The sequence below is a fragment of the Gadus chalcogrammus genome, chromosome 13, assembly GCF_026213295.1.
Source record: "Gadus chalcogrammus isolate NIFS_2021 chromosome 13, NIFS_Gcha_1.0, whole genome shotgun sequence".
In the NCBI taxonomy this organism is placed as follows: Eukaryota; Metazoa; Chordata; class Actinopteri; order Gadiformes; family Gadidae; genus Gadus; species Gadus chalcogrammus.
In genome coordinates, this window is record NC_079424.1 from 3,142,307 (window position 1) to 3,162,663 (window position 20,357).

At 47.3% G+C, this 20,357-nt stretch overlaps 3 protein-coding genes across 4 annotated transcripts in view; 2 read left to right on the plus strand and 1 right to left on the minus strand.

Moving 5' to 3' along the window:
* Positions 1–3,787: 3,787 nt before the first annotated feature.
* Positions 3,788–12,813, plus strand: nudt3b (nudix (nucleoside diphosphate linked moiety X)-type motif 3b). 2 transcript variants are annotated; one of them, XM_056605647.1, is made up of 5 exons: positions 3,788–4,078; positions 5,029–5,139; positions 8,363–8,407; positions 8,514–8,598; positions 9,103–12,813. In XM_056605647.1, the coding sequence occupies exons 1-5, from the start codon at positions 3,980–3,982 to the stop codon at positions 9,327–9,329; spliced, it is 567 nt and encodes a 188-aa protein (XP_056461622.1). In that variant the 5' UTR covers positions 3,788–3,979; the 3' UTR covers positions 9,330–12,813. The 2 variants fall into 2 exon arrangements, with proteins under 2 accessions (XP_056461622.1, XP_056461623.1); XM_056605648.1 differs by having other exon boundaries at positions 9,127–12,813.
* Positions 12,814–13,611: 798 nt separating this feature from the next.
* On the minus strand, positions 13,612–16,929 carry rps10 (ribosomal protein S10). The gene is made up of 6 exons (XM_056605646.1): positions 16,818–16,929; positions 16,213–16,362; positions 15,403–15,577; positions 14,282–14,359; positions 13,824–13,879; positions 13,612–13,720 (listed from the first exon to the last, which is right to left on the minus strand). Exons 2-6 carry the CDS (start codon positions 16,360–16,362, stop codon positions 13,673–13,675), a joined length of 507 nt encoding a protein of 168 aa, XP_056461621.1. The 5' UTR covers positions 16,818–16,929; the 3' UTR covers positions 13,612–13,672.
* A 400-nt stretch (positions 16,930–17,329) lies between these two features.
* LOC130401920 (protein kinase C and casein kinase substrate in neurons protein 1-like) overlaps positions 17,330–20,357 on the plus strand; it is a 27,355-nt gene continuing 24,327 nt past the window's right edge. Inside the window, exon 1 of the mRNA XM_056605950.1 lies at positions 17,330–17,348. The gene's annotated coding sequence lies outside the window, so the exon portion shown is untranslated. The remainder of the gene's footprint in view (positions 17,349–20,357) is intronic.

Sequence of the window (20,357 nt, forward strand, 5' to 3'; positions counted from 1 at the left end):
GAGTCTAGCAGCAGCAATGTGGTTTAAGGTGGGAATCTAGCAGCAGCCATGAGGTTTAAGGTGGGAGTCTACTAGCAGCAATGTGCTTTGAGCTAGGAGTCAGAGCAGCAGCAATGTGGTTTAAGCGAGGAGTCTAGCAGCAGCAATGTGGTTTAAGCGAGGATTCTAGAAGCAGCAATTTGATTTAAGCTAGGAGACTAGCAGCAGCAATGTGGTTTAAGCTAGGAGTCTAGCAGCAGCAATGTGGTTTAAGCTAGGAGTCTAGCAGCAGCAATGTGATTAAAGTTAGGAGTCTGGCAGCAGCAATGTGCTTTTAACTGGGAGTCAGAGTAGAACTATTGTGATTTAAGCTAGGTGTCTAGCGGCAGTAATGTGCTCTAAACTGGGAGTGTAGCAGCCACCATGGGCCTTCCGTTGTTACTCTGGCGATGACGTTGGAGTGTCTGCACAGAGGATATCATGTTGAGTCCTCTTAGTCCCTCTGTGCCATCCAAACCCAGGAGATTACTAGTTTCAATTAGCCACGCGCCGGACGCCACCTAAGCCATGCTAATACCCGTCTCCAGCTCACATCAGCGCAGAATTGGCCTAAGAGCTGAGACATAATCACCAGACCCAGATGCCTTCAATTTCATGGACGCATTACAGGGGGAGACTTCCACTTGTTCCTCCAGCAGGCTAATGTCTGGATGTGGGTCAGGGTGGCAAGCGACTGGGGCCAGAAGGTACGGGGTTGTAGCCCCGATGTCTGCTGCCCGAACACAGACGTGGGTTGAGCAAGATGAGCAAAATGGTCCTAAATGAACTGATTCACTGCAAAATGTATGTATAGTAATATTGGCATGAATAAGTGGTGCTGTTTCTAAAAGCATAAATGTGTCGTTGCTAATGTTTAGTCGACTCGAAAGGTCACTTCACTAAAAGGAAAATTATGCAGGTGTTCTACGAAGAAATAACATATAATCACGACTTTGAAAAAACTGGAATCATCTCTTTGTCGGGTTGCAAAAGGTTTCCACTCCTCACCGATCCCAGATCTCTCTGCTTTCGACGAGCACCACAGTAGATTCTCAGAGCCTTTGAGGCCCAACACCCAGGAGACTCAAGGTGGGGCTGACGACGCACGGTCGGGTGGAGACGACACGCGGGTGGAGGTAGACACATGTCAGGTGGGACCTTTGACCCTTTAAAGTTCTATAAATATATGTGTAGATAAATATACATATATACAGTTGTACGATGAAAGTACGAATTAGAAATGTCTGCTAGGAAACTATGAAAGTCATTTTAATAAATGTGTCCATGGTACAATTGTTGAAATTGGTTGAAATTAGGTTTCTAATTAAAAATTAGTTGAAATTAGGTTTCTAATTTCAACAGAAGCAGAGGTTGAACTACAAACACAGCCCGCCAGTGGTGCCAGAATCAAGAGTATCTCACATTGATGACCAAAACCTCTGCCGGGTTAGACGTTATTATGAGAACAAATCTGTTCCCAATCACTCTTAGCCGGAATGACTGATGATTTCATAATTAATTTCCGCACAAACAATGGATAAAACACACACGCCAAAATGCAAATTGAAGCTACTAAGAGGTTTCCAAATAACCCAGTGATCACACAACCCTGAAGGGATATTGAAGGGTAGCAGTGGGCTAATTTAATTTGGCACCTTTCATAATCAAGTTGCCGTCGTGAGTCATCCGTTTATAACCCCCCCCCCCCCCCCCAAAAAGCGAAACAAAGGAAGAAACAAGGACGCTAATTACTAATTCAGAGAAGACTAATTTCTCCCTTCTATCGTGACTGTGTACATTCCCACAGTTTATCCGTAACCATTCCCAAGCCAGGAAGTTCCAATCCATTGTAATTCCGAGGCCCGCCTTTGATTGGCGTGCGACTTCTCTTTGAAGCGAGGCCTGAGATCAAAGAGGAGAGACTCAATCAGAGGGAAAGCCTGAGAGCTGGGTTGCTATTTGCCCAACATCATGCTCCTCACACGCACTCACATGTGTTAAAAAAATTAAGCTTCACTCCTCCATTAAATATTTCGCCTACAGTTGCGGAGGTGAAGGAGCTCAGGACTTTGATCAATGCCCGGGTCTTATTTACCCATCTGGTCACGGAACAGTAATGTGAAGTCGGGTTTTTTAGGGCCGTTTTCATTGCTGCTGTGGGAATTAAATAACTCCATAAATAAAGGAATAACGGCACCTTACCTATAAGTCCCGTTCTTGGAGCAGCGGCAAAAGATAGGATCTGTATCAGACGGATATAAACAGGAGGGATGACAGTATCTGGGAGCTGGGTTTGGCCTCCCCCGCACAAACGTGGTGTTTGTTGTTATTAGAGAGAGCAACAGCATTACACGGAGAGAGATAAAGATAAAGACAAATTGTAATATTTGTGGAGTAGTCTAAATATAAATTCTGCTCCTCTGTAGCTATATGTGCGTAGGCCGTGTTTGTCATGATTAGGGTAAAAACATTGCTGTAGATTGTATGTTGCTCTACGGCACTGTGCTTTTTATTCAAATTAAAGAAATTATTTTATCTGTAATATTGTTTTGTTTTAAAACAATGATCCTAATCATCCACAAAAGGCTTCTCCAACTGCCGTAGGTACATATCATGAACACAGATGTAAAAAAAAATTGTGGTTACTATGAAACCTGTCAATCATTCCCTTCCTATAACACCTGGGTGACGTGTACGTGTTTAGATTAAATACCTGGACGGTGAAACCGCTCTCCTGTTCAGGGCACAGTGCGCTGATACCCCCTGCTGTTCCAGCCATAGCGTTTGTTCTGAAAGGGTTGAGCGCCCTCTTGCGATGTGAACCATGCATAACAGCTGCTTGAGTAGTTGGCAGCATGATGGGTTGCCTTAGCGACTGGACATACTTCAAGCCCCTTGTGACCCCGTGAAGATGGTTTTAATTGTCTAAAGCCCTCATCTGCTCCTCCTGAATATCAACAGGAGCCCGGGGGCCCTTAGTGGGAAGGATGCTACAAAAGGTGTGCAACCAACAAAGTTTGGTCAACAATATACAAGTACGATATGATAACATGTATAGGTGGTGTTGAGTTATTTAACTACAATGACAATCACATTCAAGTATTACAATTAAATAGATTGAGCGCTAAAACAAACAAGTAAAATCATTGCATCATTGATAATTGTCCTTGTTAAGAGTATTTTATATACGACGTTGAAATATAAGCATAATTTCAATACACCCCATCACCTTTAAACATTTAGTCAGAAATGTTTGGGTCAAATCTATATTTCTATCCATGAAGAACTCGAAAATAAACAATTAACAAGATTATTACATTACACAACCACTTTATTGATTACTAGATACAATTGTTTTTCTTTGTACATTTACCTTTTTCTGAGTGAACCATTAAACCAAATGTGACGTTAATCCAGTTCTTAATTGGCCCCCTTTGTATACGGGACCATCTATAGATGAGGGCGCTGTCCATTACCTGAGGTGCTGAATCGGTGCTCAAACCAATTAAACTTTCTTAACCATCAAACAATACTATCCTATTAACCCATAGCGATCTAACTTCCGTTATCTAAATGTCTTTCAATACAGATCATAACAATAACGATCCTTGGAATGATAGAGACAAAAGTAATGTGTAAGTTAATATCAACTGGAACATGTCTGTATGCAAGTATGGCATTGCGTTGTTGGACCAGGCGATGGCTCAATTCTTCAAATCCGAGTGCGCAACTTCCTTACGCCGCCTTTGCCATTAAAGGCTCCGCTACGCAGCGGTCGTAGCGGCTCCTCGTAATGGCGACCGTGCCGTAGACGCGCCGAGGTTTGTGAAAATGAAGCGAAGGAGAAGTTATTTCTTTTAAGGAAAAACGCCGAGGTTCCCCAGCGGAGGACTTTGCGTCTCACATCCACAGCTTTCTAACCGGGTTCAACTCGCGACTCTTTCTAACTTCTACCCCTGAAATGATGAAGGTAAAGTCAAACCAAACCCGGACGTACGACGGCGACGGTTACAAGAAGCGGGCCGCCTGCCTGTGCTTCAGGAGCTGCTCCGAGGAGGAGGTGAGTCCGTGGATGCTACATGATGAGCTAGCAGGCCCGACTAGCCGACCTTAGCTTCCTTCCACAGAAAAATCTAAATTCCCCCCACAATTTTTGCTTTGTGCCTCACAGACCAGGTCGGCTGTGACGCTGTGTGTTTGACAATGTAGGTTTCGTAAGAGTATGATTCAGTTTATCCCCCAGTGAGCCATGGGTTATGTAAGCTACTGTAGCCCAGCCCAATGCTAACCGACTCATTGGACAAACTGGTCCGCCTGTCAACCAGAGGCTACACGCTAACGCTAGCTAGGCTAAATGCTAACGCTAGCTAGCCCTCCCAGTCATCACAGTGCTGCTGCTGGCAGGGCTTCCTTATAACAGACCATCGTCTCTACGTACCGTTATTTCTCCTCTTAATGTCTTTATTAAACGTTAAACGTTTATGTTTGTTTGTATGTGTATACATATACAGGACGAACATGTGTGTATCTTTATGATATTATATACGTATATATTTTATAGATGGATAAAGACAACGTCAGAGCTAATATTGGCCTGTGAGCTATTTGGCATTAGCAATCTGGCTCCAGTAGTACTAGCTGGAGGTGGACAGTGTGTTGATTCACTCCATGTTTCTGGTTGATTCAACCTCAAACATACCAAACATGCGGTCTCTTGGCTAGGGTCCAGATTAAATCCCGTAAGAGACACAATAACTACCCCTTTTACCTACACAAACGTGTTGCCCTCTTAGGAAAAACCTTCCAGTTGTCAAATAAAACCACGTCTGAGTGATCAGTGGATTGTGACTCGCCACAAGCCTCTACGGATTGCTAAACCCCCTAGTTATTCAAACAGTAGTCTGCCTCTTTCAGGGCTGGTTTGTGTGTGTGTGGTTGTTGCATGCACAGCGACGTGGCCGGGAGAGACTCTTGTCAGTATCTGAGCGTTACTGTTTGTTATGCTCCAAGGTGCTGCTGGTGAGCAGCAGTCGGCACCCCGATAAGTGGATCGTCCCCGGAGGGGGGATGGAGCCGGAGGAGGAGCCCAGCGTCGCGGCCGCCAGAGAAGTGTGTGAAGAGGTCGGTTCCTTTTTAATTTATTACCTCATTATGGCACCTTTTCGGTTTGTTGACGGGTCTACACTGTAACTGTGTTTTGTTAAATACTTCCGATTCTGTGCACTGGATGACTATTTCTTCGTCATAAATGTCATACTGGTTAATTATTTATTTCTGTTTTTAAAGTGATATATAGTTTAATGTCCCAAAGGGCAAGTGTTCTTGGTCATCATCAGTTTGACTCAATCGTCAAAGCAGTCGGCTTCATTAGCCTAATGTTGTTGTCAAAACTAGATCTGTGTTTAACACATGATGACCCCCCCCCCCCCTCAGTGAGAACCTGTTCTGTCAGTGCAGTCATGTGTTTGCATGGAAGGAGAGCCTAGCAACATCTAAGCTGCATGGCCGCATCGTGTTACAAAGTGCTGTGGATGTTGTCTGCGGAGGTCAGGCTGAGATTGAACGCCAGGCAAGCCGTGGTAGCGCCACTGCTAAGCCCCATAACGCTGGTCAAGGAATCAGGGAATAGTTATGTTGAATGTGGCTAAATGTGTATTTATTTATCATTGGATTGATTGCTCCTCCTTGTGTTTGTTGTGTTGTGTATTAGTCTAAAAGCATGGTGTTAGAGCCTTGATGGATGTATGCAGGGTTTGGAGAGTTGACACATCCCTGGTCCCCTACCGGTAGTCTGTGTCGGATTAGGAAAATACACTGCTGATGGGTGTAATCATAGTAATAACAAGTTAGGTGACATCTGGGCCTACCAGTTAAAGGTTGGGTATGGGATTTGCGAAATGCCAGCAGATTTTGAAAACACACAACTCAAATGGTCCTACCCCCTCTCCTTCAACGCTGACTCTACCCATTCCAAGTACATGGACGCGCAATCATGCACGAACGAACACAGATGCGCGAGAGCGAGTCATTTGCTAGTTAGCTAGCTCCAGTAGCTACCGCAGGATAACAACAAACAGAAGCTTGCTCTGGGTCACGAGGTTTGAGTACGTGCACGAAGGGGTCGCGCGTGGGGGAGGGGGACTGCAGTACGACCGTTTGTTTGACGTACTTACTGTCCAATGCAACTCGGTGGCTCTGGAAATCATTGGCTGGAGTTTTTCGAGCCCTGCCCGTTCCACAGATAATTGACTTGTTTAATTTTCATGTCAGTACTTCTAACTCAGTGGCTGTCAGTGGGTTATGATAAGGATTTCAAGTAATTTTGCAAAAATGGCCAAAAAAGCGAATTCCATACCCAACCTTTAACCGACAGGAAAGAGATCAGACAAAAGAGTCAGTCCTTCTGCCTATACTTTGTGGCTTTGAGCTTGTCCTACTCCAGAATTCATCCACTAATGCCTCATTAGAGTTCCTTGCAGGTGTCTCCATTATAAATTGCTTCTTCATTTCATCATCAATTTCATCATCAATTTTGGCATTGTCCCACTAAGTTTATTTATTTTCATTTAGTGGTCTGCCAGCTTATGATGTTGGCTAAGGAGTTGCTCTTTATGGAAATTCTTGAAGATTTGGAAAACAAAACAGATAAGGGGGGCTAGATTTACGAGCGTGGATTCTAAAATGGCGTGGTCCAAACAATAGCCGCGCTCTTCTGGAACTAATGTCCCGGTACATCCTTTAAATCCCCCCGCCCCCCACTGTGGGGGCGGGTAGAACCCCGGTATAAAGGATGCAACCGGGGTGGGGATCAGGGAGGAAGTGTCTCGGATCTAAACAGATTGGTCACCGGGCCAGGAGAGAGTGTGTGACCTGCAGCAGCCTGTACGATGGCCCCTCTGGATCGCTGACCTTATGAAGTCTCTCTCTCTCTCGCTCGCTCACTCTCTGATGGATGCTGATATCATCTCTTATCCTGGCAGTCCCTCGCCCCCCTGGCTGTTCGGTGGCCCCTGCGGTCCTTGCCAACATGTTTTCCACTGGGCTTTAAGTCTATAGAGGCGTCACATCCATCTCCACCATTTTTTGTTCAAAGCGCTGAAAGAGCTTCGGCGTCTAACCATAAAAGCCTTTCACAGCCGTGGTTTTACTTCCCTCTCACACATACACCACCTCTCCGCCAGTCACGCCATCGTAAGCTTCTCATTGGACGGTCGTTTAGCGGGGGGAAAGGCCTTTATCTGGCCTGTGCTTCGCGTTTTTGGTTCTCTCTCTCTCTCTCGTCAGGGAAGTGAGTGCTATCACCTTGTGCACCGGCTGGTTTGGAGTCGCGCCAAGGGTGATGTGGAACTGTTGGATGAGCCGAGAGCGGGTCAAAGGTTGCTGAGGTTTCCTGTGTGTGCCTGTGTGTCTGTCCGTCTAGTCACGGCCCCCATCACATGGTGATGGGGGGGCTCCCGTGGTGGCTCTTCTCACACGATGAGGACACCAGTGTGCGTTGCGCAAAGCTCTCTACCACACCCTCAACTCTTGACATCCTCTTTCGAGATGCCGCCCGCCTGATTGGCTAACGGGTATGAAGCCCTTTTCTGGTCCTACACTGAGAGTCCTTTATGAAGGAGGGGGGATTTGATCGTGTTACCTAACGGCTGGCACTGCAGGGGTTGGGTTCTTCCTCCTCCTCCTCCTCCTCCTCCTGTCCTTATGTCCTGTAAGAGGCCCGGGGAGGGGGGGGAGATGGAGCTGGGGTGAAGCATGTACAGTCACACACTTATTTATAGACTGAAACTGGAACCTGAAGGAGCGAGGGAGACGGGGCAGCGACCTGCGTCGGTGCCTTGCTGCGGCCCCCCCGGCCGGCCGGCCCACCTCTGGGGGGGGCCAGCAGGGCCGCACGGCGTCCCCCGGGTGTTTGTCTATACTCGTCTGTGTGAAATGTCGCAGCGTTCAGCCTTTTCAAAATAGGTTGTGACCTTTAACGAAGTGGAGACTCCAGAGCAGCGTTTGTTAACGTCGAGCCATTGTTGTCCGAGCTGCGAGTGTGTTTCCGTCTGCTGTCGAGGGCGCTCCTGGTTGATCAGCCGTACAGACTTCAACCCCTCCCCCTGTTCGTATCCGGCCAGTAAAGCGCAGTTTGTCCGATAAATCTGTTCAGCATCATTACCATGGATACCAATGAGGCCTGAGTCGATGCTGCCGCCGTGTTTACTGCGCGCCCCCTCCCTCCCTCCCTCCCTCCCTCCCACCATACCGCCCCGGCCGCGGAGTGCTTCCTCTCTGCCACCGGCGTGTTGACTCTGCTGACGTTGACCTGGCGTTGTGTTTGCTTTACTGTTCCCCTCCTCAGGCGGGTGTCAAGGGCACTCTGGGTCGGCTGGTCGGCGTGTTTGAGGTGAGTGACGTTCTGTTTCAGTCTTTCCATAGCCTGTTCCTTATCACTTTTACTTTGAAACTCACCCGAGGTGACCGCTCTCTCTCTCGCTCCCCCCCCCCCCCAGAACCGCGAGAGGAAGCACAGGACCTACGTGTACGTGCTGGTGGTCACGGAGCTGTTGGACGCCTGGGAAGACTCGGTCAACATTGGTAAAGCCTCCGTTTGTTTTTCATGCCATCCCCAAAAACACCAGCGTTCAAAGTTCTCCCCGTCCACAGTCACGTGACCGACAGTCTGCAGGCCCCTAAAGCTCCCTCCTCACACAGACATCATCATTAGGGAGCCCAAGCACAAAGCGAGAGGCAGCCTATTGTAAATGTTAGTTTAATTAAGTATTATTCTACCGGATTGACAGACGAAGCAAAAAACTGCTTTATCACTTTATGAGCTGTACAGGCTAACTAAATATTAACAGAAGGAATATGACTCAGATTGGGCCAAAGCAATAGTCCAAAAATGACTTTGAACAAACATATCTCGTTATTATTATTATAATTTGTAGTATTATTATTGAGGCCGACTTAAGGGATTTGAGTGTGTGCCCTGTGGTGTGCGTCCCCCAGGGTGTTCTGTGTTGTGTTGTTCCCGCTGTCTTCTAATGTCTACCGTCGCCCCCCCGCTGTGTTGTTGTTGCTGCTCAACAAAAACAACAGCGGCCTGTTCGTCTACGTCCACAGGGAGGAAGAGGGAATGGTTCGCCGTGGACGAGGCCATGCGCGTGCTGCGCCGCCACAAGCCCGTGCAGGCCACCTACTTCCAGGCCCTGCGCGACGGCGACGGCTGCCTGACCAGCAACGGCTCCCCCCTAGTGGGCAGCATCAGCGGCGAGCTGTCCCCCAGCTACAGCCTGAGTCAGAGCTCCGTGTCGGGGATTAGATAACTGTGAGCCCGGCCTGCAGCGCCTCTCCCTCCCCCCGTTCCTCCACCCCCCCCAGGGCTCGTTTCTGTCGGGCCGACGCCACCTGCGCTCTTACTAAGAATCCTCCTCCTCCTCCTCCTCCTCCTCCTCCTCCTCCTCCTCCTCTTTCTTTCTTTGGTCGCTCTTGTTTTGTATCTGAATAACATAGTTTGCCTTGCCAACTCTTTTTGTGCCAGTGCTTTGGCACAGACTTGATCACACCGGGGGTGACTATTCTGAGGAGAAGCAAAAAAAAAAAAAAAAAAAAAGACAAATTAAAAATGAATTAATGTTTTCTTTAACTGAATCCTCCCCACTCCCTCAACCCTCGTTACCTAGTTTTATACTTTCTTCTTTTCACTGACGACTGCATGAGGTTCCTCCCTAAACTCCTTCCTTCCTTCTCTCCCCTAAGGCACCCTTAGCGCGGTGATTTATCGAATGCAAGAACTACTTCTTCTCACTGTCGTGATGTGACCGTCGTGTCCGTAGTGCTTACGCTGGAGGCTTCTGGTGACCGCCGGCTCCACTCGGCCTCGCCCTTCCCCTCTTCCTGTGGCTGAATGTGCGCATGCGTGTGCTGTCCCCTCCCCTCCCTCAAGGGGCCCCCGATGTTGATAGCCGTCTCGCAAGTCCTCCCCCTGGGCCTTTTAATAGCCGGCAGCCATCTTGGCTCTAAACGCTACCTGGCTGGTGGAGCTGAATGCTGAATTCAGTTGGCACAGCAAGGGAGCTCAAGGAAAAAGGCCCAAAGTGACATCACCAGTGGGCGTGTCCTCTCAGAGGACGCCCGATAGGTCGGTCACAAATCGACAGGGTCGGTTTTGAATTGTATCGGACCTGGTAGTACTTTCTTTTTCATGATACAAAGCGCGTTGTGTTTGGATGCGTGTTGCGCGGCAGGTATTGCTTGAGCGCTTCTTTTGTTTCTTCTCTCTCTCCCTCTCTCTCTCTCTCTGTGTTTTTGATTAATCTCCTTCATTTCATATTTCTGTCTCTCAGACCAGAAGGATTTGGGCCCCCTTGCAAGCGCTCGTACTTTCTTTTTTATTCAGTTTTTGAATGTGTCAAGTACATTTCTCCACATCTGGTGGGGAACACCAGCCAATCACTACAGGTTCACCCTAGAATACTGTACCCCTGTGTACACAGCGAGGGCAGCCAGGGGGTGATGTAACACCACCCTTCATTCAGCAACGCCATTCTCCTTGGAGAGCACCCCGTTTTATTTCACCCACCGACATACCGTTTGAACCCCCCCCCCCCTCTTCAGTGACATCCCAAGTGGGAGGGTCCGTCCGGGTCGACTGTAGCGTGAGCCAATCGCCGCGCAGCTGGATGACTTCCATTTGTGAGGTCACTAAGGGGTCTCTCCCCCCCCCCCCCCCCCCCTTCCAGAGGATGTTGGTTCAGTCCTGGAAGTGAGGTAGACTTGTTCCGTATGATTAGGCTGCCTGCGTCACACAGACACCATGGGTTTATCAGTTCTAAATTCAGCACATATCACTTTGTCGTCTTGCCCTTGTTGTTGTCCACTAATTATACTCTTCCCATTCAGTTTGGTTAGTAGCGATTGTTTACATTCACTGTGCCCCCTCGCGGCACTCCTAGATCCGGTGGTTTTTAAATGTTGTTGTTTTTGTGGGCACTTTTATGGTCTGTTTTTTGTTTTTTGTTTTTCATCATGAAGTATTTAATCTGCATCCTTTAAAAAAAGAAAAAGAGGGGAAAAGAAAAGACTAAAAAAAACCTGCTTGAGAATGGAAAGTGATGTTAAGGCGCTGTCCTTGTTGAGATGCAGAACGGGCAGTGACGTGTACAGTTTGAGACCTTTTTTTTGTTTTTAACATGTAAAATGCTTTTTGGATGATAGTTTTGTTTTTTGTTTTCCCTCGCGCTCTCTCATGTCCGGCTGACTTCTCTTAACGCCGGCCTGTGTCGTCGGCCGCGGCCGGCGCAATACTGTGAACCTGAAGGCGTTGTAGATAGCATGCAAGACGTTTTTACTGTAAATTGTTAATTTCTGTATAGATCAAAGACGAGTACTAAAAAAAAGACAGACGTCTGTGAGTGCAACATGGTGTTTCAGTCGGGCTCCACGAAACGTTGACTTGACCTTTTCTATTCGGAGCAACGTTGATGAGGCGGTGAGGTTTGAGGCCAGGCCTTTTCAAAATAAAAGTTGGCTTAAGAACAAGCAATGTCGCAAGCTTCTGGGGTGAAGGGAGGAGTATTTATTACAACAAGAAAAAATTAACTCCTTCTGAGAATTACCCAAACCAAAGTAGATGTATCCAAATTTAAATCAAATACACAAAACTAAATGAATGCATTTCATTTCCCTTTTAAGAGGAGAAAGCGGCCCAGGAATATGACCTATCAAATCTGTAATCTGATTGGCTTAACCACTTGTCTGTCATGTATATCCTGATCCTCATTGGCCGGCATGCGATATAGCTGGGCCATGGTCGACCTGCTAGTGGCTCCAAAGCTATTTCGGGCTCAGTCACCAATTCATGGTTGATGGGAGAATCTTCATCTGACAGAATAGTTAACTTCTAATTGCTTACCGGGCCTCTTCGCTAAAGACCCTTCATTATTCCATCCGGGTCGATCAATGTATTTGAAAAGGCAGAGGAAGTTCTTATCTCGGCTGTGAAAATGCCTTTCACTGATGATCTTGAATCTTTGACCTTTTAGAGGTACTTTTATCGCTGAGCCGACAAGGTGTGGTGTTCAAAGTCTTTGGTTTACCTGCAAAACAGCTCAACCTCCCTTTATGTGGTAGTAAGGTGAACCTACGTCTGTGACAGTGGGACGGAGGTCTTCAAGCCTTCCGTCCGGCCTGACTAGATGTTGGTCTCGACAAACTTATTACTGTTATAGCAAACTGAATGTGAGGGCTTTTCACCAATAACAACAAGTGACATTTACTACTTCTGTAACTCATTCATGAAATTGTAAATGTGTCCCATGTTTTTTTATTTGGGGTGGAGGGGTGATGCCAGAATCCTTCCTTCTTTCTCCCAGTTCCTGATTTATTAAAATAAACATTTTCTGTTCTGATATTTGAAATGGAGGATAGGGCTGAGGACATTGAACTATGGTGCCCCCGCCCTCAGTCACACAGCGGTAAAATTACAAACCGCTGGCGCCATCTAACGTCAACATTGAGTACTACAAATTGTAAATTGAAGATAACTTTCGTGTAGTAAAAATGCAGCATAGATGTTTTGATAGAGTGAATTTCGCTCATTACCTCTCTAATTACTACCCCGAAGCAAGCTGCGAAAATCTAATCAAATCCCTCCAAGCACTTGTTCTGATGGAGCTCAGCCTTGAAGTTACGTGTGTGTAATTGTTCTACAAGGTATGTGTCACTGGACTTTTTTCTGTGGAGTAAACCAGTGATAAGACTGAAGATTGTAATATACATGTGCCAACAAATAAACACCAGTATTTCACATACACGCCTGCTTTCATTCTGGGATCAACTGGTCCAATCATGTAATGCTGGTTACATCCGAGACTGTTTTTACTTAAATAGCATCTCCTAAGATCAGGTAAAGCATATACAATATATAACTGCATAGTTAAAGGGGTGATAAGCCACCAGGTGAGTGATCAGCCATTACAAGCTTTTGAAAATCAGCCTTTTCCTGTTGGAATATAAGATGTATGATGGATAGATAAGCAACGTTTGCTTAAGTCCACTGGGTAGGCTGGCAGACTGATCTACCCAGCACACATCTAGGTGGACTCACCTACTTGTGATCACTGTACTATCAAACACAGGAAAGCAGTTTTTCCCAAACAGCTTGTAATGGCTAATCACTCACTTGGTGGCATATAGCCTTACACGGTTCTATAAAGTATGCTGGGTGCTGGTGTAAGCAAGCTGCCTCGGCATCACTCCTGAACAAATAATGCATCAGACCCCCATAGCTCGGTGCTCAATTACTTCCATGTGACACATGCTGGGAATATGGAACAAGGCAAAAATGAACCTTATCGAAATTAATTAAGCGGTACTCAAATGTAATTTACCATTTAAATAGCCAGCCATGCCATTGGACAACTGCTCAAAGTCAACGCTGGTTCATTGCACTAGTAATCCCAGTTTCGGCATCATGGGTTTTGAAACTGGGATTAGAACTTTTATTACTCTGGCCTTTACACTTGACGCCTTATAAAGGCAACCGATGGTATCCCAGAGTACGCCCCATATCAAGCAAACAAGACACCACTCCCTCTCCCCACGGACAGAACGAGTGAAGCCATTATGTTGTGTTTTTGACGTTTTATTGTACAGAAAGTAAAACAGGTTACTGAGGAGGCTGCTGCTGTCCTCGGCCACGCCCGAATCCACCTCTCTGGAAGAGAAACAAAGAACCCAATAAATACACAGACACTCAGGGATCAGTGAACGCTCCGGGAAATATTGAACCCGAGGAAGGCTCTAGAAACGTTACGTACGAACTGGAACTCTGTTGCAGCTCCAGCTCCGGCCTCGGCCTTCTTGTCAGCGCCAGCTGTGAACAACAAACACGAACACTTAGTAAAACACAACACCAGTGCCCTTATTTAACTGAGGCTAATGAGCACATACGGTGCCTCTGGGACCATGAATATGCATCGGTTCGCCGCTAGGCAGGGGCGTTTTACCTTGCCTAGGCACAAAAAGAAAACTGGGCCAATTTGGGAGATGCTAGGGTGTCAAAAAAAAAGTCTGCTTATATTAAAGATATAACGGCCATTATTTTAGATATATTCATAGTGGTATTGGAATCGGCTACCAACCCTCCAGCAATGCTGCAGGCCACAACAACATCACATTAAGATCAAAAAAACCAAAGCACAGTATGGGAGGAGCTACATGTACAGGTGGGTATACAGGGGGGGCTCCACGGAGCAGCAGGGGTGGGTGTACGTACGGGGGGCAGCAGAACGTCTGTAGTTGTCTCTGTCGGCCTCTCCACGGTTGAGGCGTGCCGGCCTCTCTCCCTCCATTCCTGAAAAAGCATTCAAACGGTAAGCATTGACCCCAAGCATGAGGATGGACACCCAGCAAGGCAAACGTGAGACTAAGCAGAGGAGGACAGTTTAAATCAACCAAGACAAACGTCTGGGGTTACAAGCCCCCTGAAATAAGGGTGCCGAGTACAATTTATTTAAAACCAGGTCCAGCTCAAGCTACCTGGGGTGTGATGGGTGGCACCATACAGGGCGAGGTTAGAGCTACATTTTTAAGTCAGTTTACAACATAAAACCAATATATATATGTTTAATACCCATTAAGCATATATGTATTGGGCCGGGAAAAAGCTACAGCAGTTTAAGCTCAAATTTCTTATGAAGAACTATGTTATAAACTAAGTGTTCAGCCATTCAAACCACTTAATCAATAGTCTTTCACATGTGTGTGGGTTTTATACTGTGTGTTGAGGATTCCCTCTGGAATGCCCTACTCAGCAGTCGTACAGTGAATGAAAGACTGAGCCCCCCAGTGTAAATCCAGCTACAATAAAAACATGCCAACTCGTATGTGTGTCAGACAATGGCATCATGTGGAATAGGATTCTCACTAGCTCACAGCAAATACAGTTAACCAGCATTCAACTCACTCGTTTTAGAATTTGGCCATCATGTGCAAGTGTCCACTTTCTTATTAAGTTTCACCATTGACTAAGCAGGCCTATTTATCTAAATCTACTTAGTTAATTGAAGTTACAGGTCAAGGAGCGAGGAGGGGCTAGGAACCTTGCTCTTTGAGGCCTACAGGTCGACTTAAGGATCTTGGGGCTATTGAACCCGGCACATATCAGCTTTTGGTCGCGTATACAGGGAATGGGTTAAACTAACAATGGTTAACGCTTGGCACTATGAACATCCTTACTGTAACGATAGATACATAGTTGTCGTTTCACAAATGTACTTATTGTAAGTTGCTTTGGATAAAAGCGTATGCTAAACGCCCTGAATGTAAATGTAATGGTCGAACATCGCCGGCCAGTAAACCATCACGTCACATGAACTTTGCATGTCGAGGACGTACCCTTGGGCCTGGGCCTCGCGGTGTCTGGGCGAGTCTGGCGACGCAGAGTTGCGGGCACGATCTCCGGGGGGAGGTGGAGGAAGTCTCTCAGGTACTGGATGCCCTCGTTGGTGAGGTACCAGTAGAAGTGGCGCCAGGCGAACTGCTCCTTGACGTATCCGCACGACTTCAGGGACTGAGGAGAGGAAGCGCAGTCAGCATGTGTTCACCACAGGGAGAACTCCGTGGAAAGGTTGCGTGGACAAACTTGGGTCAAATTGTTCTTCCGTGGCAAATAGCTGAGGGTAAAACCTGTCTTAACCTCGCTCAGAAAGGACATTTCCGTGGGTTACGCAGGCCTCTCTAAAAGGGGATATGACCGCTTGGCTGATATAACATTCCCAAATCAATCACCAGATTTTATTTGTGAATTTTTGACAGACTAGGAGAATCACCAACACACAACCTTGCATCCAAGTGCTGACATAGAGACCCATGTTGAACAAAAGTCTAACTTAATCCCTAAACATCAAACATTTTGGAAAAATGCTGTGAGGAAGAACCTATGTCCACAATGTACATTCCTCAAGAGTAACTACAAAACTAGCAAACAATCAGGGGTGCAAACTGGTGATAGCCCAAAAAATGGTTGCCAGAAAGATGGGCAATGCACGTCGCCGAAGCCCCTTCCTATGATTCATGCTACGTTTTTCTAAACAAACAGTTTAAGCGACACATTAAAGCTTGCAGTGACGATCAGATCTTCTTTCAATACATGTGAAGTCATGCGATACATTCAGATAGTGACCCACACATCCCAATACAACTCACCAGCATAGCCTTCATCACATGGAGGTTGGGGACGTTCTTCTCGGTCAGCTCGGGGTGCTTGGCCAGGTGGACGTCTTTCTTGGCCACCATGACGCCCTCCTTGAAGAGGAGCTCATAGATCGCAATGCGATTCTTCTTGGGCATCAGCATCTGTTACAGAGGGGGGGACAACGTTATAGATGGTCTGTACTAGTAGTAGACTGTAGCTTAGCCGCTACATGCTACTCCTGGTTACACTTCCTAGCTCGCTAGCCTGATCGCCGTGTAGGACACTAGTGCAAAACTTCAGCTGATAACAAGGTTTTGGTTTAATAAAGAAATGACCGGCTAACTAATAGAGATGCGTTGAACGTTAATAACACAACCACATGTAGACTTTAAAGATTGAAAATCAAACGCAAGATGGATAGCGGCTCCACCACCAGTATAGTGGGGGATACGCGCCAAGTAATAACATCATATCGCACGGTACGGGGTGTTTAGTCGGGAAATACGACCAGGTTTGTACATGTTACACACAATAGGCCACACGGTGGAAAGTATAATTTAATATTAAATACGATGTTAAAGATATTTTAGGATTGTAATCCCGGGTATCGCTTTACCTTTGCACTTGGTTTGGGACCGGAGCCGGAAGGAAAGACCCGCGTCACCAGCGGAGGTTTATTCAGGCACCTACGCAGGAAGACACAACGCCCCCTAGCGCCCTGGAGCCGAGCCTGCTTTAACATGAATATATATGTTTTTAAGATACGATACTTGACGATGACGATACAATAATTGTTAACATTACGTTTTTAAAATTGATAAACAAAAATAAAAAAAAAACGGTTTTAAATAATTGAGGTTTTCTCGACTGTGGCGTCTAATTTGTATGAGCCCATTGTTGAAGGCGCTCTTTCCGAACAGACCGCAGATCGGTGCTAAGGGAGGACCATCCCCCAACCCACAGCTCACCGCCCCTCTCCTCAGCACCGGGCAGCACGTGGGACCATCCCCCATCCCACGGCCCAGCGCCCCTCTCCTCAGCACCGCGAAGCACTCCGACAGTCCGCGGAGCCCCGGAGCCGGCTCAGAAGAAGGAAGATGATCACCCACTGAACATTTAAAATAATCAGGATACTCATTGCGTGAGGGTAAGCAATGCTTCATTTCATTATCAGCAACAGTAGGCGCATATCTGTAGTCTGTTCACCCGACCCGCCGTACCCTATTACAAAATGTACATATCAGATTCTGTGAGCCATTTTATAAGTTGCTTATTCGATAATTTAGCTTTATAATTACAGAAAATGCATATGCATTATCTTCTTATGAAGTGAACTCTACGATGAAGTATGCATCTGTATTGATGTATTCGGCCTTTTTGCACACTATCGATTATATGTCCGAGTGTCCACATGCATCAATCAGCTTCAGAACGACTGATAAATGAGACGTGATGGCATGCATCACATATCCTCCAACATCATTGGAGGATATATCGCTTAACACGCTCTGCCGTCTCAGTGTTTATGAAGTTGTGCTCCGACGCAGCGGCATGTGGTATGATGTGGTGCGTCTAAAGCAAAGGGCTTTGGTGGTCCCCCCTTACAGCCCAAAGTATTCCATCTCCCGGTGATTTACCGGCTGGAGGTACCGGGTCTCTGCGTATCTGTATAGGGGATTCCCGTCTTTGTTGTGTTCGCTCCAAATGTCTGTGCGGGAGTCGTGTGGGTGGTCCTCAATATATTTATAGATTAGGCTATATTAAATTAATGTTATGATCGACTTGCTTGTGATTGTTTGTTTGTTCGTGTGGTTGCTACCCCCCCCCCCCCAGACACACGCACCTCTCTGCTGAGGTGATTCACTGACGTCACAACGACACTGACCTGACGGTGTAGTGTTTCTCATTTGTCACACAAGACGTCACTTCTCTGATTAGCGGCCGTCGGCGATCCATCTCCGCCCGTCTCGTCTATTCACCGGCTAAACAAAAGAGACGGAGCTCATTTCCCCGGGCGAGGGATGCGAGCCGAGCATGACCAACTAACTATAGACTAATGTAACTGTATCAGGCCTGTTGATGATGGTGGCCTGATATTCCGACGCCATTAATTCGCATTCAGCATCTTTGCTATGTATCGCTTTTTACTTCTTCCATCATCATCATCATTGCTATATCACAATGCACACATTCATTATTAATTCTTTATTGGGACATACATTTTATTTTCGGTGATGTCAATAACAAGTAATGGTGCTCGTACCACAGAAAATAAGAGGATGCCCTGTAAAGTTACTGCGCTGTATCCATCTTCAAACCTTATCCACTCTTCATCCCAAACGGTGGTTCGTCAGTGGGTTAGATGATCCTCAGACACTGGCCAGCCCGTCATAGCTCTACCCAGAGCCAAGCATCAGTTTTATTTATACCATTTTTGACAGGGGGGATACATTTGCATGCGACCCCTACTTCAACAGAAGGCTGAGATGTGGAGCATAGAGTCAAGAGGGTGAAGGGTCATGTTATGTGTGTGTGGAGTCTGAGGGGTGGGGGGGGGGGGAGAGAAATGAGGGCCCCAAACAGACGTAGCACGGGCCGGCATGAGTTAGCGCGTGTTGGCTGGTATCCGGAAGGTTGCTAGTTCGATCCCCGAGATGGCTGTCTGTCGCCTTGTGTGCTTGACTCTGCTGTCGGTGTGTGAAAATGTGCATGAATGGGTGAATGTTTGGCTATATTGTAAATCGCTTTGAGCGGCCACTGGATAGAAAAGCGCTGGATAAATGCAGTCCATTTACCGTTCCCCATTTAGCACCTCATACGGACGACTGGCTCGTGTTTATCAGCAGGTGTGAGGCCCCTTATCAGGCTGAGTGCCTCATTGTGTTAATTAATGGGACACGTTTGGCGGTGACACCCCCCAGGTCATCCCCTCGTGTTGTGCGGTGGGATGACAGATGGTGCTAGGGACTCCTAATTTAATTAATGAGGTGAGGTCCTGAGGTGGCCATCCCTTCCCCTTTTGTCGGGTGTGACCCCCGTATTCCCCGATGGGCCGCCAGACCTTTGTTAGCGTGTGTTTTTATTTGTGCTAACTTATGAGTGGTCGGGGGCCTCGTCTGGTACCCCAGCGCTAACATCAGATCAGATTAGATAAAACCACTCTGCTTAGCGCTGTGTGTCCCGTCAGCATCGATCGTCAACCACCGTCTGAGATCTTCAACCTCAACGTCACGGTAACTCTTGACTGGGACCGGGAGACACCATGACCTCAGCTTCCCCCCCCCCCCCCCCCCCCCCCCGTCGTCCCCGGTTACCAGACTGTTGATCAGCACGGCATGCAAACCTCATGCCCCAAACCTCAGAGCGTCAGTGATGGCCATCTCTAAACCTCTTAATTTCTCACAGGGAGAGAGTTGTGGCTAGGGTGTAGCCACGGGCGCAGGCATGGTGTGTATAAGAGGTACTGGGTGACCGCCAACCAGAGGGTCCTGGATTCGATCCCCAATGTCCACAGCCTAACCTCTAGGCCTCCTAGAGCACTATGACCTCCACCTCCTACCTGCTGTTAATGACATGGATCTGAATTCACTGTTGCTGAGTCGCCGATAAATGGACAGCTTTTATACAGCGCCTTTCTAACCAGTGGCCACTCAAAGCGCCTTACAATATTGCCTAACATCCACCCATTCATGCACACATTCACACACCCAACGTTGGTGTCAACCACGCAGGGCGACAGCCAGCTCGTCGGGAGCAGTCAGGGTGAGGCGTCTCGCTCAGGGACACCTCGACACTCAGCAAGGAGGAGCCGGGGATCGAACTAGCAACCCCTCCGGTTGCCAGCCAGCCTGCACTGCCACCTTGACGCCCCTGCTGATAGAAGGAGATGAATTCAGATTCATGTCCTGAAACGACCAACGCTGACGGACTCAACAGTATTAACGGCGGTGGTGTTAGTAGTCATGGAGGGTTATGCAGTGGGGCTGCGTTGGTCTGGTCTGATGATGGGGGGTGATGTGGTGACTCAGGGTGACGCTGCATGATAAGCAGTCTCACTCTCTCTGTGCGCTCGCTGGTAACTCACACCCCTTCACCCCAGCAGAGAGTATCCTCTTCTTCAGCTGCACGCCCTCCTGTGCGGGGCGGGGGGGGGGGG

Coding starts and splice junctions, on each gene's coding strand:
- nudt3b (XM_056605647.1), top strand. CDS start 3,980: ATGATGAAGGTAAAGTCAAACCAAACCCGGACGTACGACGGCGACGGT. Junction 8,408..8,513: donor GGCTGGTCGGCGTGTTTGAG/GTGAGTGACGTT, acceptor CCCCCCCCCCAG/AACCGCGAGAGGAAGCACAG. Junction 8,599..9,102: donor GGAAGACTCGGTCAACATTG/GTAAAGCCTCCG, acceptor CAAAAACAACAG/CGGCCTGTTCGTCTACGTCC.
- rps10 (XM_056605646.1), bottom strand. CDS start 16,362: ATGCTGATGCCCAAGAAGAATCGCATTGCGATCTATGAGCTCCTCTTC. Junction 13,880..14,281: donor CAGACGTTCTGCTGCCCCCC/GTACGTACACCC, acceptor TGTTGTTCACAG/CTGGCGCTGACAAGAAGGCC. Junction 13,721..13,823: donor CTGCAACAGAGTTCCAGTTC/GTACGTAACGTT, acceptor TTTCTCTTCCAG/AGAGGTGGATTCGGGCGTGG.